The sequence below is a fragment of the Arvicola amphibius genome, chromosome X (genome assembly GCF_903992535.2).
Source record: "Arvicola amphibius chromosome X, mArvAmp1.2, whole genome shotgun sequence".
Taxonomy (NCBI): Eukaryota; Metazoa; Chordata; class Mammalia; order Rodentia; family Cricetidae; genus Arvicola; species Arvicola amphibius.
In genome coordinates, this window is record NC_052065.1 from 20,770,784 (window position 1) to 20,798,343 (window position 27,560).

The 27,560-nt window shown below is 42.4% G+C and overlaps 2 protein-coding genes across 12 annotated transcripts in view; one reads left to right on the forward strand and one right to left on the reverse strand.

Annotated features, from left to right (window-relative positions):
• Window positions 1-753: 753 nt before the first annotated feature.
• On the reverse strand, window positions 754-25,752 carry Apex2 (apurinic/apyrimidinic endodeoxyribonuclease 2). 9 transcript variants are annotated; one of them, XM_038316033.1, is made up of 12 exons: window positions 25,477-25,752; window positions 23,942-24,066; window positions 22,116-22,337; window positions 20,870-20,971; window positions 19,132-19,331; window positions 18,136-18,253; window positions 17,190-17,550; window positions 16,127-16,210; window positions 15,101-15,281; window positions 14,447-14,593; window positions 13,691-13,760; window positions 754-1,897 (listed from the first exon to the last, which is right to left on the reverse strand). In XM_038316033.1, the coding sequence occupies exons 7-12, from the start codon at window positions 17,341-17,343 to the stop codon at window positions 980-982; spliced, it is 1,554 nt and encodes a 517-aa protein (XP_038171961.1). In that variant the 5' UTR covers window positions 17,344-17,550; window positions 18,136-18,253; window positions 19,132-19,331; window positions 20,870-20,971; window positions 22,116-22,337; window positions 23,942-24,066; window positions 25,477-25,752; the 3' UTR covers window positions 754-979. The 9 variants fall into 9 exon arrangements, with proteins under 9 accessions (XP_038171961.1, XP_038171962.1, XP_038171958.1 ...); XM_038316034.1 differs by having other exon boundaries at window positions 17,190-17,669; XM_038316030.1 differs by having other exon boundaries at window positions 17,190-17,937.
• Pfkfb1 (6-phosphofructo-2-kinase/fructose-2,6-biphosphatase 1) overlaps window positions 23,647-27,560 on the forward strand; it is a 65,153-nt gene continuing 61,239 nt past the window's right edge. For 2 of the 3 annotated variants that reach the window (XR_005283824.1, XM_038316039.2), the window contains exon 1: window positions 23,647-24,068. Coding sequence is in view for 2 of the 3 variants with exons in the window: in XM_038316039.2 (XP_038171967.1) it covers window positions 23,945-24,068 (124 nt within the window). In the remaining variant the exon portion in view is untranslated. The remainder of the gene's footprint in view (window positions 24,069-27,560) is intronic. The other variant, XM_038316038.1, reaches the window with a different exon arrangement.

A 27,560-nucleotide genomic window follows, 5' to 3' on the forward strand; every position in this document is an offset into this window, starting at 1 on the left:
TTGTTGATTGGACCAGGAAAAGCCACATTTAGGAAGAGGAAAGAAATGCCCCTAAACTGTACTGGAAGCTGTACAAAGAGTCAAACCCCTTAGCAGACTTGAAGTGGCTTTCTCAATGGTTTCAGCAAAAATACAGGGCTCCCCCTCTTCACTGGTTCACCTGGAAAGCTGAGCCCCAGGTAGCCTCTGATGTCAGAAGCAGAGTGGATCTCAACTAAAGACGGATTGTTCTTTGGGAATAATGGCTTTCCCAAACCAAGAAATCTTTCAGAACAAGGAATATGTGTCTTTCATGATCCTCTTTTCTTCCAATTAGGATTTACAAGCCTTTCTCAAGGTGAAGGAAGAGGCTTGGCCATAGTACACAATGTCTTCACACAAGGTTCCCAGCAGGGAACTAATAATCCTACTGGTTGAGGTGGTCACCTTCCCTGAGACTTATGGTATCTCAGGCCCTGTAACTCTGAGGGCTGAGACACCCCTTCTCTCTCTCTGATGACAATTTGTCACAGCTGAAGAACACACTACTTGGGAAGCTCTTGTTTAAGTATACACAATCCACACCATACCCACCTTCTCACTGATCCGACCTCAGAACTGAAGATAATCCCCAGAGTTTACCAGCCTCCCCCAGGAGCACAGCTCCTCCCGCCACTACGTTGCTTTGGCAGTATGGAGGCCAGAAAGCCTAGTACTGAGAGAGCCTCTCTGACTCAACTTTCTATATTTCATCAAAATATCCACTCAACATGGTACACTGAAACATAGACTTTATTTATGAATGAATACAGTGTCCAGCAAGAGCAGAAGGGATTTAAATTAGTTCCCTGTAGAGATGTAAGAAGAGGGAGGGGGCATTAGAAGAGGAAGCAGAGAAAGAAAGGAAGCCTCAGGGAGAAGGCAATTTCAGAGGCAGGGACCTGGCATGAGACCCTATACATGGGGTAACCATGCCAGACATCCCTAGGCCTCAGTTGTTTCAGCTGGGCCTGCTCCAGAGAAAAAAGTTACAGCGGGCAGCAGGGTCACTGGGAGGACCTCGTGGCCTAGCACACATGTAGAACTGGCGGCCCAAGTTGGGTCCTGCTTTCTTCACAGTACGCATCACACATGGCTCCCTATGGCCTCCACAAAGGGGCATAGGGGAGGGCCCACTCAGCATAGACTTCCAGAAGGAGGTCCGTACTTCCTTCTCATTTTTGGCCTCTGAATCCTTGACTTTGTCTTCCACCACTGTGGCCACTGTCACCTTTTCTGGAGTCTCTGGGATTGTAAGAGGGCCCACCAGAGGCAGGCTAGGTAGCTCCACACCAGGAGAAGGCTGTGGAAGGCTAGAGGAGGGCTGGAAGTAACTCATCAGGTTTTTCTGGTTCCTTTGGGAGACACCTTGACTTTTCCGAGGCCTGGTTGAATGCATGCGAGCTTTGCTTGGGTGTTTCTGTACCTGGATTTGATGGCTGGGCTGCAGGACTGTCTGAACTCGTACAGGTTCTTGTTCAAGAGGAACTAGGAAGCGAAGAATCTTGAGCTGGGTACCTGCAAACTCGGGGAGGAAGCGGGTACACAGAGCTGGGCACTGTTTTGCTGGCACACAGGACACAGTCAAGACAGCTCCCACAGGGCAGTGGTCAGAACCCATCACATCAGGGAGCAGGAAGGAGGACTGGAAGGTATCTATGACCAAGCTCCTGTCTCCTAATACATAGTCAAGTCGAGAGCCATAGTTGAGATGGCGTGCACCACTGACCACTGACCAGCAGGTGAAGGCCCTCTCCTGTTTTGGATGGAACCAGCGGTAGCTATCCATAAAAAGCCCTGTGTGGGACCCAGCCTCCATCCCTGGGCTACTGAGCAAGCCATCCATCCACTTACGTCCTGGGTCTTCTTCAAAGCACTCCTGGGGAAGGAAAAGTGAATTAAAAGCCAAAACTAGATCCTTAAAATAGGAAGAAATTTAGACTTAACTGCTTCATTTTACAAATAAAATTTGTTTGTCCTAAAGATTCTTGGTTCAACACCATACAGTCCAGACCAGGCAGAGCTAGGCTTTGGTGTATTTTCTTTTCTTTTCCGCTTCTTTTGTTTAATTTTATGAATGGGTGTTTTGCCTCCCTGTATATCTGTGTACCATATGCATGTAGTATCCATGGAGGCCAGAAGAGGTTGCCAGGTTCTCAGGAACTGGTGTAACAGATAGTCGTGAGCTGCCATGTGGGTGCTGGGAATCTAATCCAGGTCCTCTGCAAGAAGACCAAGCACTCTTCACAGCTGAACCATATCTCTGACAAGCATGAGCTTTTAAATAAAGAATGTTAGAAATCAAAGCCTAAGGTTGGAGAGAAGGCTCCGTGGTTAGAAATGAGTACTACTCTTGCAGAGGACTTGAGTTTGGTAGCAGCACCCACATAGAAATCTCAAACCCCCCTGTCACTCCAGGGAATCCAATGCCCCTTGGCCTCTGTGGACACCTGTACTTATGTGCAGATACCCCCATAAGACACATAATTTAAAATAAAATAAAAAATCTTTTGAGAAGTTCCTGTTTGTCTTTCTCTAGCCCACATTATGCTTACCCTGACATAAAGCCCTATCTGAAGGTCTGTTGTTTAATTAATCAAAGGAATTTCCAGAAATGCTTTACAAAAGACTGAAAAACAAAACCAAGCATGGTGGTTACACCTGGAATTCCAGCACTCAGGCTGAGGCAGGAGCATTGCCACCCTGGGTATATTGTAAGACCTCATCACAACAAATAAAAGTGGTGCCTCTAGAGAGAAGTAAGCCAAAATCAGGAGTTGGAAGAATGCTACTTTTCCTTTAAGATTCCCCACTCCATAACAATCAATTTATTTCATATGTCAATGTCCTCACTGACATCCCTCTCCCTCTGAAGCTTGGGGGATTCAGGCATCCATGTCTGATCCCTGATCCACCCACCCATGCATTCATCTAGTTCGCCCACTTACACACCCACTGATTTGGTGCAACAATATAGTCACAGAACAGCTGTTTAGTGACAGAACTGACGCTGGGGCAGAGTAGATCTAGTCTTGCTAACAAAGGCTGTTACTTTGGGGAAATGATCTGGAAACAAGAGGTGAAGCCCATGTAGTAGTAACTTCAGGAGAGAAGGTGCCAAACTGAAATAACAGGTCTGTTATGAGTTTGCACAAAATATCTAAATGACCCGAGGGGACACCAGACTGAAGATTCCAGTAGGGTAAGACTGCCACTGTCCATGAAGTAAAAGGTGATGGCTACCGAAACTAGCATGGTGCCAAAGAGGACATAAAATGCAATTGCGATAATGTGGACTTTGAACAAACACTACCGCCTGGCTGGCTGTGGGGACAGGGTAGAGAAGGACAAGAACAGCTCTGGCCAGCTGTGGGGACAGGGTAAAAAAGGACGAGAAGAGCAGCTCTGGAAAGAAGCTTGCACTTGGCAGGGTTTATCATCTTTGCCACACTGCCACCCTGCCACATTAGCCAAGTTCTGCTAAGAGCCACACCAATGTTTCTGTGGCTCTCTTCAACGCCAGTCAAGTAATCCTCCCATGCCCCCTTTCTGAAGCACCTCCAGGGATGATTGTACCATCTCAACACTGACCACGCATTGGATGTTCATCTACAATTTTTGTTTTCATCCATACTTTCTAGATGATAATTCCGCCTCACAACAAATCCTAGAAACTACCACTTTTCTTCCCCAGGGAGGACTGTATAAACTAACCCTTCCCCACATTTTGACAGCCAGTGAAAAGTCTTGGTCTGACTCTTGTCTGTGTTAGGGCATTAGACCCCCACCCCAGACTTTCCACCTGGGAACCCAGTGCCATGCTGGCCCGGGAAGCAGGTAGGCCATCTTCACTCTCCTTCCTGTCCTACATTGCAATTCCTCAGACTCACCCTCAGCCCTGGGACAGAACGCTTGCAGGAGATGGTCCTTCCACCTTACTTTTACTCCCCGTAGACTCTACCACCAAGCCTTGAGACAAACCTAACATCCCTACTTTCCGTGAACCCCTCAACCCCTACCCTTCCAAACCCTCTACTGCTCCTTTGTGTCAACTGCTGATACCTAGAGACCCTTTCTATTTGGTGAACCAGTGTCCACACTGGCCTGGAAAGCAGCTGGATCATCTTGCCCTCCTTCCTGTTCTCCACTGTAATTCTTCTGGTTCCATCCTCGGCCCTGTAGCAGACCACTTGCCAGGGCCGATCCTCCCACTCTGTTTCAGTTCCCTAGGGACTCCACCAAACTGTGCAGCAGACCCGGTTTGCCTCCTTCCTGGGGACCCTTTCATCACCCCTTTCAGTTCACCCCCTTTCCTATGTGTTAGTCCCCAATACCTAAAAGCACTTTCTACTGGGAAACTGCAGTGGCCACACATGGCAGGGATTCAATTAGTTGAACCACAGTGTAGTTCCTCTATTGTGATCTTTTCATTCTCAGCCTCAGCCTGGAAAGAACCTGTGGAGAGTGCTCCTCCTACCTCAAATCCAGCTACCGGAGACTCTAACTCTTGGTTGAGAATCAGGGTCAACCTAGCCCATTCATGCCTGACTTTTTAAATAATTCTTTGCCTTACTGCAACCTATTTGATGGGTCTCCTCTTCCCACCACACCTCCCAACTCCCTGTGAATGCTATCTCTAGGTGTGAATAGTATCCCCTTGGTTCTTTCCTGAAGATGCTCTCAGTCTTTTCTCCTAGCCCACCACACTGTGGCAGAGTACCTGAGCAAACACTATCAAGCAATGCACAGCCATCACACTTCCCTAAGATCCAGCAATAGCAATGGAAACCAAGGAATGGACACTCACCCAAAAAAGACAAGACCAGATATTAGCACCTATAATTACAATCTTCCTAATCCCCAATGCCTAGACACCAACTTAAAAACACAGTAATACCCAGGACAGTGTGGCTCCACCAGAATTCAATAACTCTACTATAGCAGCCCCTGAGAAATGTAATATAACTGGAACACAAACCAAAGACTTCAAAATAGCTATTATAAATTATGTCCAAGGACCTTAAAGAAGGCATAAATCCCTTAATGAAGTCTGTGAAAACACAGTGGAATCAAATAATAAATATACTTCAAGACCTGAAAGTTGAAATAGAATAACTAAAAAAAAGTCAAGCTGAGATAAAACTGGAAATGAAAAATTTAGGAACTTGAACAGGAACCTCAGAGGCAAGACTCACCAACAGAATATAAGAGATGGAAGAGAGATGCTCAGGCTTTGAAGACACAATAGAAGAAATGGACACATCTGCCAAAAAAATGTTAAATCTAAAAAACTCCTGACACAAAACATCCAGGAAATTTGGGACACTAAGAAAAGATCAAATTTAAGAATAATAGAATAGAGAAAGGAGAAGAAATCCAGGTCAAAGGAACAGAAAGTATTTTCAACAAAATCACAGAAGAAAATTTCCTTATCCTAAATAAAGAGTTGGCACGGATTAATCAAAACACTAAACATACAGAACCAGAAAGATATTAAAAGTTGTAAGGGAAAAAGACCAAGTAATATATAAAGGCAGACCTGTTACAATTACACCTGACCTCTCAGGGAAACTCTGAAAGCAAAGAAGGTTCTGGCCAAGCATTATGCAGACCTTAGGAGACCATGGATGCCAGCCCAGACTACTATACCCAGCAAAACTTGTACTCACAACAGGCAGAGAAAGACATTTCATAATAAAACCAAAATTAAACAGTATATATTAGCAACCTTCTACAGGCAATGCCTTCAGTATTTTGTTGTTGTTGTTATTCAGGATTATTTGAGCTATCCTGGGTGTTTTGCATTTCCTTTTGGGGCTGAATACTGTCCTTATAATTTCTATGAAATTAATTGTTGGTATTTTGACGAGAGTGCATTGAATCTGTGGATTGTTTTTGGTAAGATAGGCATTCTTCAAATATTTCAAAGACTAGAGAATATGGCATTTAAAATGTTTAAGAATTTAGGACTTTTCATGACAAAGAGACACATCTGCTCCTGGCAGCACCAATTACTTCAAGAGGAAAATGGACATCAAAGAGGCTTCTTATGGAGTTGGTTAGCCATTTGGGCAAGAAACTGCTCTTGCCTGGACTGCTTGATGAACTGGACACGCAGGACCCGCAGAAAAATGACTGCTGAATTTGCCTAAAGGTGAGATGATCTTTTCGGGGTTTGTGCTTCATAAAAGAGTCTGCTAAGGCCGGGCGGTGGTGGCGCATGCCTTTAATCCCAGCACTCAGGAGGCAGAGGCAGGCGGATCTCTGTGAGTTCGAGACCAGCCTGGTCTACAAGAGCTAGTTCCAGGACAGGCTCTAAAAAAGCTGCAGAAAAAAACAAAAAAAAAAAAAAAACCAAAAAAAAAAAAAAAAGAGAAAAACCAAAAAAAAAAAAAAAAAAAAAAAGAGTCTGCTAGACACAGAAGAAAGTGACTGACAAACTGCCAAAATAGGCGAAACTGTCTTTGAAATTTCCTGCTTCATGGAAAAGTCTGCCAGATACTATGCACCTGTAGGCTAACGATGGGTGCTTGCAATATTACAGAAGAACTTTGGGTGAGTATCCAGGTAATGAGATGTCTCTGTCATTTCTAGAGTTTTGGAAGCTGCTTACAATGCACTTCTTATTATCTTAGGTAATATTATATCCTTTTGGAGTCTTTGATGGAGTTAAAAAATAGAAAGTAGTTATAAATATTGTAACTGTAATTCTTGCTTGATACCTGTTTTGTTATATGTAATTTTACTATGTTAAAGTTAAAGCCTTCCTTTTTGTTTAAACAGAAAAGGGGATATAGTGTGGGATATAGTGTTGCTTTTATTGGTTAATGAATAAAGAAACTGTCTTGGCCTGTGATAGGGCAAAAAAACAGAGCTAGGCAGGGAAAACTAAAGTGGATGCTGGGAGAAAGGAGGCAGGGTCAGAGAGAAGCCATGTAGCCCAGCTGGAGCTGGACGGAACTTGACCCGGTAAGCCACAGCCACGTGGTGATACACAGATTACTAGAAATGGGTTAAACTCACATGTTAGAGTTAGCCAATAAGAAGCTAGAGTTAATGGGCCAAGCAGTGATTTAATTAACATAGTATCTGTGTGGTTACTTCGGGGCTAAGCGGCCAGGAACCAATGAGTTGCCCCCTCCTTACTACAACTGCCTTATTCCTAATCTCAAATTGTACTACAGATCTATAGTAATAAAAACAGTATGGCACTGGCATAAAAACAGACATGTTGACAATGGAATAGAAAGGAAGAACCTAATGGAAGTCCATACACCTATGGACATCTGATCTTTGATAAAGAAGCCAGATATACACACCAGAAAAAAAGAGCATCTTTCACAAACAGGGCTGGTTAAACTGGATGGTTACAGGTAGAAGAATGCAAATAGATACAATACATACTTAACAACCAGTATAAAACTCAACTCCAAATGGATCAAAGACCTTAACATAAGGTCAGAAACCATGAATGTGATAGAAGAGAAAGCGGGGAATAGCCTTGAACTCAATGGCTCAGGAGAAGACTTTCTGAACAGAACACTGCTAGTACAGGTACTAAAAACAACAATAAATAGGACCTCATCAAACTGAAAAGTTTCTGTATGGATACCATCATTCTAACAAAGTGGCAGCTTACAAAATGGGAAAAGATCTTCACCAACTACATATCAAAAAGGACAAATAGCTTTAACATATAAAGAATTAAAGAAGTGGACAAAATATAACCCATTTAAAAAATGGGGTAAAGACCTAAATAGAAAGATGAAACACAAATGGCTGAAAAACAAGAAATCTTTAACATGCTTAGTCATCAGGGAAATGCAAGTCAAAACCATTCTGAGATTTTATCTTACACTAGTCAGGATAGTCAAGGTGAATCAAACAAATGATAGCTAAGGCTGCAGAGGATGTAAAGTAAGGGGAATACTCCTCCCTCCATTGCTGATGGGAGTGCAAACCTGACCAATCACTATCCCAATCAGTGTGGCAATTTCTCAGGAAGTTGGGAATAGATCTACCTCAAACTCTAGCTACATCACTCTCGGGAATATACCCAAAGTACTCTATACCCTCCTACAGAGACTGGTGTAGGAGGTCCTTCTGTCTATGTGTTGTTTTCATTAATGAATAAAGAAACTGCCTTGGCCTGTTGATAGGGCAGAACTTAATTAAGTAGACAGTGAAGACGGAACTAAATTCTGGGAGGAAGGCAGAGTTGGAGAAATGCCATGGAGCTGCCAGAAACAGACACTGGGAATTTTACCCAGTAAGCCACTGCCACGTGGCAATACACAGATTAATAGAAATGGGTTAAATTAATATAAGAGTTAGCCAATAAGAAGCTAGAGCTAATGGGCCAAGCAATGATTCAATTAATACAGTTTCTGTGTGGTTATTTCGGGGCTAAGCTAGCCAGGCAGCTGGGATGAACAAGCGGACCCTCCTCCTACAATAGACACTGTGCATCCATGCTATGTCCACTCCTGCTCAATTTATAACATCCAAAAATTGGAAACAGCCTAGGTGCCCATCAACAGAAAAATAAATAATGAAAATGTGATATATTCACACAATGGAATATTACTCAGCTATTTAAAAATAAAATCATAAAATTCACAATTATATGGATGAAACTAGAAAAATCATCTAGAGTGTGGTAACCCAGACCTAAAAAGACAAATACAGCACATATTCACTTTTATGTGTATGTTAGTCTTTAAGCTTTCAATGGGCATGCTAGTTATAGAGTAAGGGATTAGGAGGGATGGAAGTATTTCCTAAGGAAGGGGAAATAGAATACATAGAATACAATTATGGTTATGGAGAGATGGGTGGGAGGTGGGGTTGGGTGTGACCTGAAGCGAGAGGATTAAATAGAGATAGGGAAAAGGAAGGTAAGAAAGAATACACTGAGTGACAGCTAAGACTAAAGGCAATCCAAGTTGTCATATTAAACCTACTACAGTAGAAGTTTATTAATATATACTCATAAATGAAATCACCAGTTAATGGACAAGCAAGCTCCAACTAGACATCTCCTGCTAAGAATTGAAACCTCTAGTACCAGGAATGGGTTACATATAATTGAATTGTTGACCAAATGAGCCCCATGGACACCCTCAAACAATTCAAGCTATTTCCAAGGCTATTGATTGCTCTTTACAAATTGAGGGTAAAGCCCTATTGTCAAGACAACACAAACATATCTCATTGAACACAAAAAAGTCAAGCTGGTGCCTTATGAAAGCCAGTACTCTGCACATTACCAAAGGACAAAGGTAATCATCAACTCAGATATAAACCCACTGATTAACAATGGTGACCTGCATGCACAATACACTCTTCTGTAATAGTGGCACAAAAGTCCTGGGAGTAAGCAACCACTCTCTGATTGGATTTACCCATGTCTGACAATACCCTGGTGGCCAAGAACCTGAGACTAGATAGTCAAGTGCTTGGGGGAAACTAAATACCATTGTTCTGCTAAAGGAATATAGCAATATAATGACTCATACATTCAGCTACACCCACCAGTGCCTTGATCAGCTATCATCGGAGGAGCTTCTACCTGAAGAAAAAGGGAGCAAATACAGAGACCCACAACTGGACAATGTGTAGAGAGTGACAGATCATGGAACATTCAGTCCTAAATGGGATATCTTCATCAAACCCTTCCCCTCAGAGCTCAGGGAGATATGCACAGGACAAAGAGGAAAAATTGAAAGAGCCAGGGGATAGGAGACAGTAAGGAAACAATCATACACACACACACACACACACACACACACACACACACGAACTCAGAGACTGGGGCAGTTTGCACAGCACCTGCACAGGTCCAAGCCACATGGGTTCCAGCACTGAAAGTGGGAAATGGACATCATCGCTAACCACAAAGCAATCTACAACAGATAATTGCTCACAAAGGAAAAATCATTCTCCAATATAATATTACTGGACATGTTAAAAACACTGAAGGGAAGGCTCCATGCCAAGCAGTAGGTGGCCAACACCAAACATGATGGTACTTTTATAGATCTTTGAGCATTTTTTTTACTTTACTGGCCTTTTGCTTACATATTATGCTTTCCAATTTTGTGGTTTTATGCTTTCTCTCTCTCTCCCTGTGTGTGTGTGTGTGTGTGTGTGTGTGTGTGTGTGTGTAAGGAAGGTGTACAGTTGCATGAATAGGGAAAGAGGGGAAGAGCTGGGAGATGAAGGAGAAGGACAATAATCAGAATATATTGTGTAAAAAAATCTATTTTTAATAAAATAAAAGATCCTCATTCCAGAGGATCCATCCCTGCACCATTGAGGATGGATGAAAAGCTGCCACAGGCCTTGATGGGCTTTCCTATTCTACTTTCAGCACATGCTTAGGCAGTGAAGTTTCCATAAAACCAAAAAGCAGGGTTCAGAGAACTGGACAGATCAACATGTAGAGGTGCAAGAAGACAAATGAAGACTCAACCATGTGTTGGGAGAATGACTCATTCAACTTCACAGGAATGGAAGCTGGCACATATGACCCTTCCAGACTTTCCTCTGCATGTATTTCTTCATCTGTCTATTTATATTATTTCGAACATATTATTTCAAACATTCTTTATGGCTAATGATTAGACTTAAGTTATAGTGGCTAAGTACTTGCTTTGCTCTAGCAAATTAACACATGGATGAGGTCATGCAAACCTCAATTTATAGCTCAGAAGTTCCAACTGTGAGAGGGACTGAAGTGACAGTCTTGGAGAGTAGTCCTCAACCTGTGGGGTCTGACCATGTTTGGGGCAGACAAGTCATAACTGAACAGTATTAAAGGACAACTAGCTGATGTGCACAGATGCAAAGCTGTTGGCTTTCTTGGAGGTAAGGAGAAATTTCCACCCCTTTTGAGTTCACAGGAGTCTTCTGTTGGTTATTATAGGATGAGAGCAGAGGAAAACAGGCAGCTTACTTTTGTAGCACAGCAGTTTTCTATGAGATGCTCAAGATGAAGATTTCGTATACATTCTAAAGTAGTGCTTCTCGAGCTTGTGTCTCTTGTAGGACTTTTCAAACAAACCATTACCGTGAGTCTACACCTAAGAGATTCTGATTCCATTGTTTTGGTGTAGTATTAAGGCATTGATAGGTTTGCTCTAATATGCAGTTAAGGGTTAAGGAAACATTGGCCTATAGGGAATGAGAGGCTCATATAAGAAAAAAGAAGACAGGATGACTGCTTATTTGATGAGAGTGAAAGAAAGCTAGAATGAAAAGAGCTTTTGTAGTGGCCAGAGGAATGATAAATGTCTGGAGTGAAGAAAGTGTGCAGAGATACCGTAGAGGGAAACAGAGATGGGGCACTAACCAGAAAGCACCTTGAATGTCTGGCCTTAATGCTTCCTCTATATCACAGAGGTAAAGAGGTGGTTTGCAAACAGAAAAGCTGTCCTCAAAATCTTCACCATGCCCACAAAGGACTCTGTATCCCCACCTCCCTTCCCATGACTCTCAATAAGGATGAGAATTTAAGATTGTAAAGGTTCTACTAACTTTTAAAGATTTAGTTAGTTTTAGCTATCTCACTGATGGCTTTGCTTGCCTGGGAATTCCATCTTTGGGTTATCCTAGCTTCCTAGGGAAGCCAACTCAGCCATGAAGACACCACTCTAGAACTGGACAGCAATGTATCTATGGAATATTCACATACTGAATGAAGCCTTAGAGACTATGAGCTAGACTGGACTTCTCTTCCAGCACATGGGCCAGAGCCAGGCCAAGGTGAGGACAGTACTGCCTATGGAATAAAGGACAAAACCTCATACACTTTTTAGATTAGTATTTCAGTGGGACTATAAAATTTAAAAAGCTTCTACACAGTAACAGAAACAATCACTAGAGCGAAGAGTCAACTATAGAACATGAGAAAATATCTTCAAACTATCTGGTGGGGATTAATATCCAGAGCATACCAGGAGCTCAAACAATAACAAAAACAGGTCTGACTGAGGGGCCAGATAGATAGCTCAGCAGTTAAGAGCACTGACTGTTCTTTCAGAGGTCCTGAGTTCAATTCCCAGCAACCACATGGTGGCGCACAACCATCTCTTGTGGGATTTGGCGCCCTCTTCTGGTATGTAGACACATAAAATAGAGTACTTATATACATAAAATAAATAAATCTTTAAAAAATAGGTCTGATTGAAAAAGCAGTAAATAAAGCCAAGCATGGTGGCACACGCCATTAATCCCAGCTCTTGGGAGGCAGATGCAGGGGATCTCTGAGTTTGAGGCCAGCCTGGTCTACAGAGTGAGTTCTAAACTTTTTTTTCCCACAAGACGATGTGGGAAAAAGCACAACACGGACACAGACACATGCAGGACACAGACGATGTGGGAAAAAGCAGCACACGGACACAGACACATGCAGGACACGGAACCGCTCCGTGACAGACTCACACATGCACAGGATTCGAACTCGGGACCTCACGCACTCGCTCGCACACGCCTTACACGCTGAGCCACCGCCCGGCTCGCTCAGAGTGAGTTCTAGACTAGCGAGGGCTACAAAGAGGAACCTTGTCTCAAAAAAAAGAAAGAAAAGAAACAAACAAGCAAAAAGGAAAACTGGCAAATAATCTGAATAAACATTTCCCAAAAAAGGATAGATATAAAAGTATGGAATATGTATATGACAAAATGTTCAACATAATTATCAGAGAAATGTGAACCAAATCCAGTGCAATAGATAGCATCTCCCTATTAGTCCTGTTAGGATGGCTATTATCAAAGACAAGAAAGAAATATTGACAAGGGAACACAGAAAGGGGAACGCTCATACACTAATGGAGGGAATGGAAATTCGTGCCACCAATTTAGAAAAAAGTATGGACATTCCTGAAAAACGTTTAAAATGAAACTACCATATGATCCAGAAAACCTACTGTCGGTTTCTATACAAAGAAAATGAAATCAGTATGTCAAAGAAACATCTCTATTCCCACATTCACTGAAGTATCATTTACAACAGCCAAAATACACGAGCAACGTACATATTCATTAATGAACAAAAGGAAAATAGAATACACATACAGAATACAATACTATTTTGCCAGAAACAATTTATATATATATATATATATATGCCATTTGCAGCAAATGAAGGGAACTGAAAGACATGAACACAAGGGAAGCCCAGAAAGGATGTAGTGTGATCTCACTCATGTATGGAAGTCTAAAATGTTGATCTCATGGAGCAGAGTAGAACAGTTGTTACCAGAGTCCAGGAGAGGTAGGAAGAAAGGGATAGAGTAGCTGCTTAGTGTGAACAGTTCGATAGGAAGATAAAGACCTAGCAGTGTTCCACAGTATAGGAAGAGCTAGCAATAAATTACTTCATATTTCAAACCTTGTAGTTCAAAGAAGTTTTCATTGCCCATACAGAAAGACAAATGTTTGAGGTGACAGATAAGGCAATTTATCCCATTTGACCATTATTCATGCCAAAATATTATATCATATTCCATAAACATGTACAATTTTATATGTAATTTCAGAATTACATATAAAATTCAAACCAAGCACTGTTTTTCCATAAAGGTACCTTTGGTGCCAAACTCCCAGTACTGCCTGGGATACTTGAAGGAAAAGAACCAGAGAGGGGCCTAGAGTTTCGAAGGAGCCTTACCAGACTTCCTGCATCACAGTGGTCAATGGGCCGATGAGCTGTATTCAGGTCCCCCAGGATTATCACATGGCTGAAAACACAACGTGGGGTTGTCAACCGGACATTCAAGAATGAGGAGTCCCATGTACTTTCCCCCCAGGCCTGAGAGTTTGGAGAAGCAACTGCCCCCTAGAGCCTTTGTTACCAAATACTTATAGCAGTGTGACTCTTCCATTCTCCCATCTGGACACTTCTGGACACTTCTGACGCATGAGGAACCGAATTCTGAGCGGCAAAGCTGACACTATTCCACATGATATGAATGCTTCAATGATCTCTATCTAATGCCATCCTTCTCATCTTTCAAAGCTGAGCTCAGACTCCACTGCCTGGAGGAAGTTCCCCTTGATTACTTTAACCTACTCCCACTTTTTTCCTGTCCATCCTTGGAACTAGGCACTTTACCACTCTCGCCTCATTTTATGCTCGAAACTCTTCTCTGGGGGGTAGGCGTTTGGAAAAGAGAACACGGACCACAGCTGCCCTTGAGGTTTATGGTAAGCGAAGAGCTCAGAGTACAAAGACGGTGTTCATGTCACTTTACTCTGTCCCCACAGCTCTTAAGACAGCAAGACCTGTTCAGATCAGCACGACAGTGTTCAAAATTAGAGGGTAAAGGAACTCGAAGACAAAATGCTATATCCTTTTATGGAGCACGACACAAGGCGAGTCACCAAGATGAACCCAATCAAGCCTGGCTGCCTAGATTTACAATACCTGCCAGCTGCCAAGAGCGCTTCTGCTCGAATCTGCAGCAGGCGATAGAATCGCATCTTAAAGGTCAGCCGCTCAGGCCTCCCAGGATCCGCATGAGGACAGTACACATTGATGAGAATCAAGGTCTTCTCCTTCCCTTCCAGTGTGCTGGAGAGAAAAGAGCCCCCACACAAAGAGGTCAGTTTTATGACTCTCTGTCCACAGCTACACCATGCAGCTCCCAGTTAATGGTTGTCCATGGGATAGAAGAGAAATGGTTAGGGAGACACAAGCGAGCAGGCACGAACAGGTCTAGAGGATGGGCTCTGGGTGAAGCAAGAAGGGCTTAAGAGTCCAGGTAAACTGGAGGATAATGCTGCCATTCATGAAGATGAGATACCCAGAAAGAATCCAGTTTGGGGCAATGAGTCCTGTGCTGGCTAAGCAGCTTTTGAGTAGCCTGTGGTAATTAGAGCTGTACTCCCACTATAGAGAGAGGAACATAAGGCTCAGAAGGAAGCATGATGTTCCAGGATCACTTAGCCCACCCAGTACTAGAGTCCAGGAAGGAAAGTTTGGGAACTATAGCAACTGCATACCTATAAGATGGACCTTATATTCTGGACACTGACTAGAACCAGAGATGGTCTGTAGTAGGATAATATGGGCTATTACCGGATCTTGTGCTGGGTAAGGACGGCCCGGCCCTCACTATCCAGAACCCGGAGTTCCTCTTGGGTGAACTCATCCATGTTTCCATAGCAACCAACATCCCCATTCTGGGTGGCAAACACACCACTCAGGCCTTCTTCAGCAGCCACTGGGGTAGCACTGTCCTTACAAAACGTAGCCACACCTGGGGACAGACAAGAGTATTCTGAATGGGATCAGCAACCAAAGCACTACCGTACAGCCTGTTCCACTCCAAATGTACCCATACAAGGAATAGTTTTGGACATCTTTGTTAAATGTAACTGTTCTTTTAACAATGTATGAACAATCCTACTAACTCAAGGGCCACTATATGGCTCTATAAAATCTGAAGCAACTAACCCATACCCTGAGGCCTCAGATTCACATAAAATAAAAAAAGCCACAGAATGGCCAGGAAGTGGTGGCACACGCCTTTAATCCCAGCACTTGGGAGGCAGAGGCAGGAGGATCTCTGTGAGTTCAAGGCCAGTCTGATCTACAAAACAAGAGCCAGGACACGTTCTAAAGCTACAAAGAGAAACCCTTTCTCAAAAAAACAAAAAAAGCCACAGAATGTTTTACAAGAACAACAACACTGTATATTACACAGATACATGACAAATGCTGATAAAATATTGGCTATTAGTATTAACACATGCATAAATGTCTAAACCCTTGTAAGAGCCTAGAAAGTAAACATTAACCTCATTTTCTAGGTAAGAAACCTGAGATACAAAGGTAAAGTAACTTTCCAGTGAACACACAGCTAGGAAGTGATCCGCGGCTTGAACCCTAGCAGTTCAGCTCCAGAGCTCACCCAATTTTTACTGTACTTCTGAGGGCCAAAAAGATAATTTGGTACATAAATATTAATATAACCTCAGATTTTATGCAGCTTTAGCTCTGGAGATGAAAAGTTGGGATATATTACCTTTTCATTAAATACCAAAACACTTCTCTGCTACATTACCAACACTAACTTAAATACCCTCAGAAGACCCCATTTACCAGAATAGCCACTACGGCTGCGGCTGAAGCTGAAATAGGAGTTATAGCCCTCAACAACAGCCAGGGGCTCTGTCAGTACATCTCCTGGAAAAAAATGTAATACAAAGTCAGAGGTAAAAGTAGCACCATGGACCCATGAAAGACTAGAATAACAGTTACAGGCTAATTACTAGCGCACATCACAGCCATAACTGGGGGGAGGGAGTGTTTATGATGACAGGAGCTCAAAACATGGAAAGGTCAGGGAGGGAAATGATATTCAAATTAGATGGGAAAAACGGAGGAGAGGGAATCAGAGCTAAATCATAAAAGCTAAGTCTACTCTTGAAATTTGCAGGCAAATGGATAGAGCTAGAAAACATCATTTTTAGTGAGGTAACCCAGACCCAGAGGGACAATTATCTCGTGTACTCACTCACAAGTGGTTTTTAAACATAAAGCAAAAAAAAAAAAAAAGCCCACAAATCTCAATCCTAGAGAAACTAGACAACAATGAGGACCCTAAGAGAGACATACATAGATCTAATCTACATGGAAAGTAGAAAAAGACAAGATTTCCTGAATTGGGAGCATGGGGAGCTTGGGAGAGGGTTGAAGGGGCGGGAAGAGGCAGGGAGGGAGCAGAAACAATGTAGAGCTCAATAAAAATCAATAAAAATGATTTTATTCATTATGAAAAAAGAGCTAAGTCTAGGTGATATTAAGACTGCTGGAAGGATGCTGGCAGTGGGAAGTAGAGGACTGCGATGGGAGCAGGGATGGAGAACTGAGGAATGTGCCTCGGGGACGTGGAAGGAGAAAAATCAAGGCACAGAGTTGGGGCGGTAAAATGGGCGGGAATCTGTGCTTGAGGGTTTCAACTGGGAAAGCAGAACAGGAGTGGGAATTAAGGGCACTAGCTGGGGTGGGGGTTTAAACGGGAAAGGGATTAGTACTTTCAGGTGGGTATGAGGGCAGGATTCTAAGTATCGATAAACGGAAACGTGAAATGAGGTGGAGCAGGAAGCGAAAGTTAGCAGGAGAAGGAAAAAAAGGTAAAAATCCTGGATTCTCGAATGCTTACTGGTCACTTTGGTCTCCTGAAGACAAACAATATCGGCATCCAACTTGTCCAAAATGCGTCGCAAGGCTGTGGGACAGTTGCTGGGTCCCTGGCATGTCAGCCCTTGCAGGGGACTCCGGATCCCATTGATGTTCCAGCTTACCACACGCAACATTCTGGTAAACTGTCCAGTTTCACGAAGCAAGCTTAGGCGCGGAAACTCATGGCCACCTTCCGGAAATGAGCTAGAGCCCCGCCTTCCTCGCGCGTGTGCGCAGGCGTTCTCATCTGGTCCCTCCGCCCCCTCCGCGACGGCAGGACGCACGCAGGGCGGGGCTTCGAGTTCAGTTCTCACAGGCGGGAGACGGAACTAAGGTGGAAGCTGTAGGAAAACCGGGCTTGGTCGTACAAGCTTATAACCCCTGTACTCAGGAATCTGAGGCACGGTCAGTCATGAATTCATGGCCAGCCTGGGCTACATAACAAGACCCAGTCCAAAGCCTGTGAAGAGTGACTGGTGAGAAGCGCGTCCCTGGTTGGGCTCCTTTTCTTCTGGCCGCACGCTGGCCTGGACGCCCGAGTCTGACTGCTGTTCTCCACACAAAAGTCCCCTTGATGCGTCAGGTTACTTACAAATGGGATTCTGTCACTTTGTCAAAGGGCGGGCCTCTGGGAATTCAAATTCAGCCAAAACCCTACCCCCCATCGAGGCAGAACTCCAGTTTAAGTGGGCGGCCCCTGGCGGTGGCTGAGTGGCCTCCCCGGAGTCCTTTGGGCCAAGGCATAGAGAACTTTTTCAGTTGGAAAATGGAGCAGTTAATTAAGAACCTAGCTACTACGGTAAGGCTTAGGAGAATGACCTCTGTTTTTATTGCGCCTGGAGGCAGGAGACTACCTCAAATCCTCCCTTTGTAGCCTTATTTGTCTTGGTTCTCATAGCATGTAAAGGATGACACAGAACACATACTTGCATTTGGCTCCATTTCTCAGATGAGCAAAATTGAGGCCTCGAAAATTTAAGCTTCAGAACAGTATTGTCTCTGTATGCAGCTGTGGTTTTCCCGTCTACATTCTGTCCTTTCATTCTTAGGATAAACCAGAAAAAGGCACCGAAGCTAAGTAGAAGTTGAGTAAATTCGTCCCAGTCTCACAGAAGTGGTAGAGACAAGATTTAAACCCTTCTTACTCAGGTAAATGATCGAGTTTTTTTTTTTTTTTTTGAGTTAAAATTTTCTGTCCACGCACCCCTGCATTTAGGTATTTTCCTGTGGGCACGCCTACACTCTATGGTCCATTCTGTCCTAGCATTTACCACAATGCAAATTCCCAATGATTTCTGTAGTCGCAAGATTGCCAACAACCTGAATGCAGTGGCCACCTCTGACATAGCATATATGGTAAGAGAATAAGTATTTAGCAGATGGGTATAAACAGGGCAATAGCAATGGGTTCTTGGCTTCTTTTTGAGGGCACAGAAACAGAATTCACAGCCCAATTTCTAGGGGAAAATATTACTTCCCACCCGAATATTTTTCACTGAAAATGCTGCAGTTATTTGTGCTTGAGCACACATACCCTCAGAATTTCACAGCCTTAGAGCCATCATCCTCTTTGGCTACAGAAAGAGCCACAGTGGGCTGCTCTCCCACCCCCAGAGGACTTAAAGGTTACTAGTTATTGCCATCAGAAAATAGCTCTGTAATTAAGCAAAGACTGTGCCTTGAGCTTTTCCATGCTTTGGGAGTTGCTGGCTAAGGATTGAATCCCAGGAGTGGGTTAACTAGGACAAGGGAAATGAACATTTTTATTCGTGTTGCCAGATTGCTTTCAAGCAAGAGATTTTGCCCAGACTGCACTGAAGTCAGATAGGAAGCCCAGCCCCAAGGAAATCCAGTTCTTGCTCACCTCAATAGCTGGTTTTAATTTCCCTATTCTCCAGTGACTTGTTAATATTAGTACTGACCTTTGGGGCAAGGTGAACACATGGTTGGACTGAAGAGAAAAGGCTGTGGGTGGCTCAGGAACTTCTTTGGCAGCCACAGCAGCTAATATTTCAACACTGCACACACCCCTTAACAAGGGCGCTTCCTCAGCCTTCCCAGGAACCAACGAATGTCTCCGGGTTTCCTATTTGATGCCACCCACTGGACCTGCTTTTGGGGTCTGTAAATGCAGGAGAGCCATTGGATAATTAGCGATGGAAGAAAAAGCCTCTAAGAGAACAGGTAGGTGAGAAAAAAGGAAAAGTAGACAGGTGTTTCACAGGTCAAAATCCTTGCTTCAGGCTCTTGGGAAGGTTTTCTTTGCAAAGGAGTTTGATTGAGCTATATTAAAGGGTATGGGAGAGTTGGGAAAAGATGAAATGTAATTCTAATCTATCTCTCACTATTTTAAAATCCAATTGTACTTGACTTTGTAGGACACTAGCCTAAAGGGCAAACCCCTACTATCTTTGAAATTTCAATTTTCCTTTTCTTTCATTTTGGGAAACTGTCTTAACTAGGTTTCCCATGCTGGCCCGAAACTATCCCAGACTGGCTGTGATTGTGTGATCCTCCCAGCCTAGCTTCCAACTATGTAGTATATTTTTTAATTCAGCATACAGTAGAGACTTTATCTCTGACCTGTCCTCTTGTGTATAAAGTGGGGTTGATTTGCTATGAAACTTTGATAAGTTCTTTAGTTTCTCTGGGTGTCAATAGGCACCTTACTGAAATATAAATTAAAGCCCCTAGCCTACTTCCCACAGAGGTCTGGCATGATGATCAAGAAAAGGTGGGGTTTGAGGAGGCAGAATCCAGAACTCTTTGGAGAGACACTTCGGGACTTTCATGCTGTGTCTAAGATTAGTGCTCTTGGCTTTTATGTGGCATCCACAGGTAGTACTACCCACAACCCTCTAGTGTGCTCCTTTCTGTCTATGGTCAATGAAGAGCCACTCCTATGACTAGAATGCAGTGAGCTTTGCGTACCAGATATGAATCTGAAAACAGTGGGGGGCCAGGGTGGCTGTTGTCAGAGAAGTCCTGATATGTGCTCATCCATTAATTTAACCCACAAGCATGTGTTCAACCATCTGTCAGCGTTCTAGCATGTAGCAAATGCATTCACAACCACACATTTCAAGACTTGCCAAGAACCAGACCCCATTTATTATTATTACCAGACCCCATTTATTATTAGTGTTGTTGTTGTTGTTGTTTTGTTCTTCGAGACAGTTTCTTTGTGTAGCTTTGGAGCTTGTCCTGGTACTCACTCTGTAGACCAGGCTGACCTCAAACTCACAGAGATCTGCCTGCCTTTGCCTCCCAAGTACTGGGAATAAAGGCATGTGCCACAACAACCTGGCTTCCCATTTATTTTATTGCCCATGCTAACTATTTTAATGCTTTAAATGAGATTCCTCTCCACGCTCTGTACTTGGAGGTGGGAGCACTCTCCACGGGTCTTCAAAGGTCACACTTTATAGTTTTCTTCTCTAGAGATAGTCCCACTTTAAAATTTATGGTTTAACCTTTAGCCTTGAGTGTAAATCTGATGCTGAGTAAACTCTGTCTATAATCAATACATTAAACCTTCTTAGAGGGAATTTTATAATTTTATTTATTCTATTCCATCCCAAAGTTTTAAAACTTTCTTAGATGTCACTCTTTACTTCAGACAAATCGCCCCCCCCATTCCCTGAAAGGTGTTATACCTACCATGGTGAACTGGGATTTCTTATCACCGTATGTATCTCATCTGCAGCAGAGAGATGTAGGCTGTGAACATAGTCACTGCACAACTGTCCTCCATGCCAGAGCCTGAGATGAACAGTTAGTTAGTAGAGCACAGGGATTCAGGCCCCATCTTCAAAGAGCCCACAGTCTAGTTAGGAAAAGAGAAAACCTTGCTCGCATAGAGACACATGTGCAGTATGAGAATCAAAGGCAAAGCCTCTCTCAAGGCTCCAAAGCTAACTTTCAGAGAAGGGAAACACTAAGACAGATCTTGACGAGCACGACAGAGCACAATGAGACTAGAAGATGCTCCAGGCTAAGAAAAAGCTTAAAGACAGGAAAATGCTGTTTTTGGGCCCTGTGACTCAGCCAGTGCAGTTAAACATATCTGAGGGATAGCAGACTGAATAGATAGGTTGGGACAGATTTAGCAGACGTTTGAATGCTAGTCTGGGGCATTTCTAGAAGGCTTGTTTTATTCTGTTTCTGGGCTGAGAATGGTGAAAAGTTTCATAGACAGGTTTAAATTAGGTTATCAAACCCAGACCCTGACTTTTACCCTTTCAGACCTTGTCAGAGGTCTTCTAGCCACCTAGCTCAGATTTCTTGCTACTAAAATTATCTTCTTGATTCTTGGCAGTGTCATAAGGACAAATTTATAAACATAAAAGATATGTTCATGTGATTGGCTAGATTACCTTGGACAAGCTGTCCCTTCCTCAGACCCATTTCCCTGTGTTTTTACCGTGGGTGTTTGAAAGGAACAAGTAAATGAAATGATGCTTTGTGGACATTTGAAACCACAGAGACTAGTAAGATCTTTAAAATAGACTTACACTAGTTATGTGTTTTATTAGGGTTAAGACACCTAATTATACTGTATATTTGGTACTGTATATTTTAATATGTGCATATAATGTGCCATGATTAATTGGGATAGGTATAACTTCAAATATTTATCATTTCTCCTCTCTACTAGCTACTTAGAAGTATAATTACTTACTTTCGACTATTGTTATTCTTCTGATGCACAGCTTTAGAACATCAGAAGTTAGTCCTGCTCTTTACCCGAATCCTATACCAGTTGTTCTTTCTTCCCCTCTCCTTTTCCCACTAGTCTATACTCAGCTTCTTACCAACATCTTTTAGGTTCTGCAAATAAGTGGGAATATGTAGGATTTGACGTTCTATGCCAGACATAGTTAACAGAAACCGAAAATGAGTTTACCTTTCTAATTGATTCTCAGGAACTCTTCATGGTGCAAATGTTAATCCTGCGTCATAACATTGTGATAGAGTTTACAGATTCCTTGAAAGAACAGACTCATTTACTTCACAAATGGAACAGCAATGTTGAATAATATATATTCAACATTTCCCGGGTTTCTTTATGTATATCAATATGTTGGCTCTTCACTAGCCATGAAGGAATAGGCACTACTTTCTTTCCCTATATACCAAATGAAAGAGCAAACCAAAACAGAAACAGCTAAGTCGCTGAAAAGTTAGCCTTCTGCCCAGTTTCTTAGATCCAGCAATGGGGCAAAGTGAGTTTCCACCCAGGCAGTGTGGCTTTATACTCCATTGTTCTTAACGGTTGTGATCCACTGCCACAGTAGGTGCATTGTCATAGGTAGACTTTGGTATTGAAAGTCTTATATGATGTAGACACAGCAACTGGGGGGAATCTAACCCTTGAATAGACGAAGGTTCTGAGAAGATATTTTAGGAAGCTTCTTAAAAGGCAGAGTGGAGCTGGGAGCATTTGAGGGCAGGGCCTGGAGATTTCTTTTCCTGAGAGACTGTCCTTGCGTAGTCCAGCTCAGTGGAAGAAAGTTGAGCTTCCTAATACCCAATCACTGGAGGTTTGTTGGGGGTGGGAAAATTACAGAGAATGGAGTAAAAGGGCACTTGGACATCTTCCAGGCGAGCTGTGCAGTTGCATGAATTCTACAGATAAAAGTCTCAAAATAACCAGGGGAATGGCAAGAAGAGTGGGGACAAATGAAGGGGAGGCATCTGGATGAGGTGGCTCTGGCATGTGAATTTGTGCTGTTTAGATATAGGTCATTGTCTCTTGTCCTGCATGCATACTTTGCTCAGTGCAGTTTCCACTCTCCTAAGCCCCCATCCCAACAATGTGGCATGATGAGCTTTAGCTGGGGTTTGGATTAGATTGTGATGCCGTTATTGCTGGGTCATCTCATAGCATTGGCAGCCATGTGAACTGTGCTTACATATCGGCTCTCTGCCCAGCAATGGCTGCATTCATTCCTATTCCCAAGGTGTCAGATTTACTTGATTTATTTAACCTTGGCTGGAGAGAGTATAAAGTTGATCAGATAGTGCCAATCTCTTTGAGGAGCCCCGGACAGCTCATTTTAAGAGGGAGAGGTCTTGTGGAGAAGCAGGCAGCAAACTCCAGGGAAGGACAGTTTTTGCAATGCCTTGTTGAGTAGGATGAGCAGTGAGGTAGTGAAAGTCTACTTCCAGTTTGGATCTTAAATTGCTAGCTCAAAACATTGCATTTTGAATTAGGGCCATTATGTTTGTGTTTTTGTTTTGAGGGTTCATGTAATTCTGGTGTGAATCTCTTTCTGTGTTGGAGCTTCACATTGTAATTAGGCCTGGTTTTTTATTTCAAAGCTGAGACCTATCTCCATCACCTTTGCCATGCCACACCACACAGGATGTAAGCACATGATCTTTGGGTTTTTTATTTGCATACTCTACTAGTCCTGTCTTCATTGGCGGGAAGTAACTGGTCAGACCTGGGCTGTCTTGCTGGCTGCCCTCCTTGCTGGGCTCCAACTTATCTTCTATGTACATAGCCCTTAGAGTTCAGAGGCCTCTGCTGACTTCTGCCTAGCCTCTGGCTTTCAGCACCCACGTCCCCACTTGTACATACAGGAGCAGAAGGAAAAGAGGGAGCTGGAGATAGTCTTTGAGAGGCTCAGAAACCCAGTGATTCCCTTGGCCCAGCCCTGCCCACCTGCTTCTGTGGCTGCGACATCAGAAAGGACAGCTAGGAACATAGGAAGTGAGGTCCAATACCTTATGGTCAGTGTTGTCATTGCTGCAACATCTAAGATGTCTCAAGAGATGGGAGAACTCACTCAAACCAGGTTACAGAAGATCTGGATTCCACACAGCAGCAGCAGGCTTCAACGGCGAAGGGGCTGTAAGTGGGGTTTACATTTGTGGGTGGTGGTGGTAGGGGGTCTAGAAAAATAAACGGTGCTCCCTGTCCATTCCTACCCTCACATAGAAGTTGGAATAGATGAACAATTGAATAAAATAGCTGGAACATAACAAGAGGCTAATATGAGAAAGGGTAAGGAAGTAAGAAAGAAAGGCAGGCAGAGAACATAAAGAATGAAGATTAGATAAAGAGCACCTAAACTATAGGTACCCCAGACTAAGGGCTTTCCCCCTTGAATCGGGAGCTTGTTTGGAATGCTTCTTTCTGGAATGTGAAGGTTCTAGTATAGTACTATTCAGAACATTTTAGTTTGATTTCTTTTATGAAGGATCTGGAAATGGATTTTGTTTAATTTATGCCAGGGTGAAATAAGGTGATGGTTCCTGGCATCGTGTCTTGGAGGATAGGTGCTGAGTCCACAACTCTACCATGTCAGCATTGCCCTTCTGCTTTCACCGTCCTTTTAAAAATAAGTCTGTACCTGCCTGGGCTGGGGAAGACTAAGTACTGGGTTCCTGTATTATATTCCTGGCCTTGACATTTATAGATAGCCTTGCTTTTCTGAGGAGCTGAGGGAAAAGACAGTATCAACAAGCCAAGTCTACTGGTGTATTATTCAACCTGAAATTTTAAGGAATAGGCTGAGGAAAAGTAAGCAAAGCTTGGAAATAGGCTTTGAAACTGAAGTTTGCCATTTCTCATAGATAATTGTGATAATTATGCAACCAGTTGTTTCCAGCCCAGCTTGAGAGTGCAGAAGGGGGCTAGAGATAAGACATCTGTGAACTGCAGGACTCAGACAGCTCAAGCAACTGCGGAGGAAGCTACCAGACCCAATGTTAGATGACAGTAGTCCTAAGGCATACTGTGGGTATTACTTCATCATAGCTGTTCCAGGAAGACATACAATATTAGATTAGTGCATAGGATATAGGATATGTATAGAGGAAGCAGAATGGAGGATAAAACCCAATGTCATCTTCTCCATTGTTCTCTCCATCAGCAATCCTAATTACTCATCTGGAACTATAGGAGTTTTTATGAGATAGAAGCTCATTCCACCCTTACCTGTCCAGCTACTCTTGATCCTCTTGGGTTTAGCTGACAAGCAGTGAAACCATTCTGCATAGCTAGATAGGTCATCTAGAGTGTAAACCCCTTATATTCCTGAGAGATCTGACCAATACTCAGGAGGCAGATTCAGGAAGAATGCCGTAAGTTTGAGAGCTAGTCTTAGCTATACTCTAAGTTCTCAACCAGCTAGAGCTATATCTCAAAAACTCTATCTCAAAAACAATACAAGAACAAACCCTGCACAAACAGAAAAATGTGTTTATTTTAACTCTGAGCACCATATTCCTTAATTGTTCGTAAGAGTAATACTTACCAGATCAAGGCTGTGTAGCTTTGAGTCCCACCTCCTGTCTTTGTTAATGTAGACAAGGCTCTTTTTGCTTCTGTTGCCTTACCTGTAAACTGATAGTGACTGCAGTGCTGTTGCAAAGATGAGATAAGCTGAAGTGGGTAATGTACTTAGAAGAATGCCCGGCACGTAGCATGCACTCAGGAAATGTTACTAAATAAAAACATGGTCGCCTCCTCTTCTTCACCGTCATACCCAGTGTAAAGTCCTGAGCCTGGCTCAGGACAGCTGCTCTGTCAATGATCACTTAGCTTTTTACTTTTACTTTTACCATCACTGTTTTCACAACACTCCTTAATGATTAACTGAATTTTGTGGTCAGGGCCTTTGGCAATGTCTGCCTTTCTTCCCAGGCTAGGTAGGCAGGTATTGACCTGAGAAAGGTTTGACTCTCTTTGCTTATTACATCCTCTTTGGAGTATAGAATCAATCATTTTGTTCTGACTATTAAATGTATAAGCATGTATAAAGTGCTTGGATAGCTGCACTTTCTTACTCAATATTATATGTATATGAGCCACACATTGTTGTGCGTATTCATAGCTTGTTTATTTTTCCGTGTGGAAAAATAAACATTACATTTTATGACTATCTTGTGGTTTATCTATCTTACTACTGATGAGCATTAGGTAATTTTTAAATTCTAGCTTTAAACAGTACTGCAGTGAACATTTATTTTGGTAGAGTAAACTTCCATCTTGCCCTTCTTATGGAATATCTTAACTATTCTTGGCCAACTGTTCTTCCCCATAAATTGTGGAATTGTCTTTTCAAGTTATACACACAGAGAGGCAATATTTGAAGGATTTGATTGGAATCACACTCAATCTATAAATGTGGGGAGAATAACCATCTTGTGTTATTTAATTTTCCTTAAACATGATATATCTCTTGAAAAATTTTGACTTTTTTCATGTTATTTGGAGTGATGTTTAATTATTTATTCTAGGAAGGGTTTGCACATCATTTTAAGAGTTTTCTTGTTTATTTTTATTGTTACTATAAACAGTACTTTTGTAGAAAGTTGTGTTTTATAGTAGTATATGGTGAATTTAAAATTAACGAACCAACTGGGCTGTGGTGGCACTTGCCTTTAATCCCAGCACTCGGGAAGCAGAGGCAGGCTGATCTCTGTGAGTTTGAGGCCAGCCTGGTCTACAACAGCTAGTTCCAGGACAGGCTCCAAAGCTACACTGAGAAAACCTGTCTCAAAAAACAAAAAAATTGGCAAACCTATTAGGCTTGCTTATCAGCTTTGGCAATTTGTATACAAATTACAGCTTTCGTTTTTCCCCAGCAATCCTTATCTTTGTTATTCTTAAATATCTTATTTTCTTATGTTAATGCTTGTATTTTCTTATATAAATTGCTAAGACCCCACCTCCAAAACATATAAACACACACACATAATACAATGTAGTTTTTGTAAGTATGTTAATAATGAACATTCATATCTTGATACTGCTGTTAAAGAGACTGTTTTTGAAAGTTTGACCATTGAATAATAGAATGTATATTTTTTTGGCAGATACCTCTTAAGGTATCTCTTTATTCCTAATGACATAGTGAGTTGATGTTGAAATTTATGAGATGTATTTTCTGTGTCTATTGAAATACAGCATGATTATTTTAATTTTAGCTTTTTTGTGCTGCATGGTTTTTTCTTATTATGAGCTAATCTTGCAGTCCTGGGACTTAAAAGTACTTCTAAATTCAGTTCACCAAAATTTTGTTCAGTACTTTCATATTTTCTTCAGGAGAGAGTCTATTCTCATGTTGTCATTTTCTGGTTTTGGTGTCAAGGTTATACTAACATCATGCAGTGAGATGAGAACTATTTTCTTTCGTTCCATCTCTAACAGGGTTTGTCCCAGAACTGTCTGTTCCTCAAATATTTGGCAGAACTTCCAGATCAAACAGTCTAATCCTAGTGGGTCTTTTAAACCTTTTAACTATTATAGTTTCTTCGAAAGTTAGGGAGTTTGTTTTGTTTCCTGCTTGCACTTGTATTAATACTAAGTTGTGGTTTTCTTAGAATTTTCTGTTTC

Coding starts and splice junctions, on each gene's coding strand:
- Apex2 (XM_038316036.1), bottom strand. CDS start 17,343: ATGTTGCGTGTGGTAAGCTGGAACATCAATGGGATCCGGAGTCCCCTG. Junction 16,211..17,189: donor TCAGGAGACCAAAGTGACCA/GTAAGCATTCGA, acceptor ATTTTTTTCCAG/GAGATGTACTGACAGAGCCC. Junction 1,898..13,690: donor ACTGTGATGCAGGAAGTCTG/GTAAGGCTCCTT, acceptor TTCCTTCCCCAG/GAGTGCTTTGAAGAAGACCC.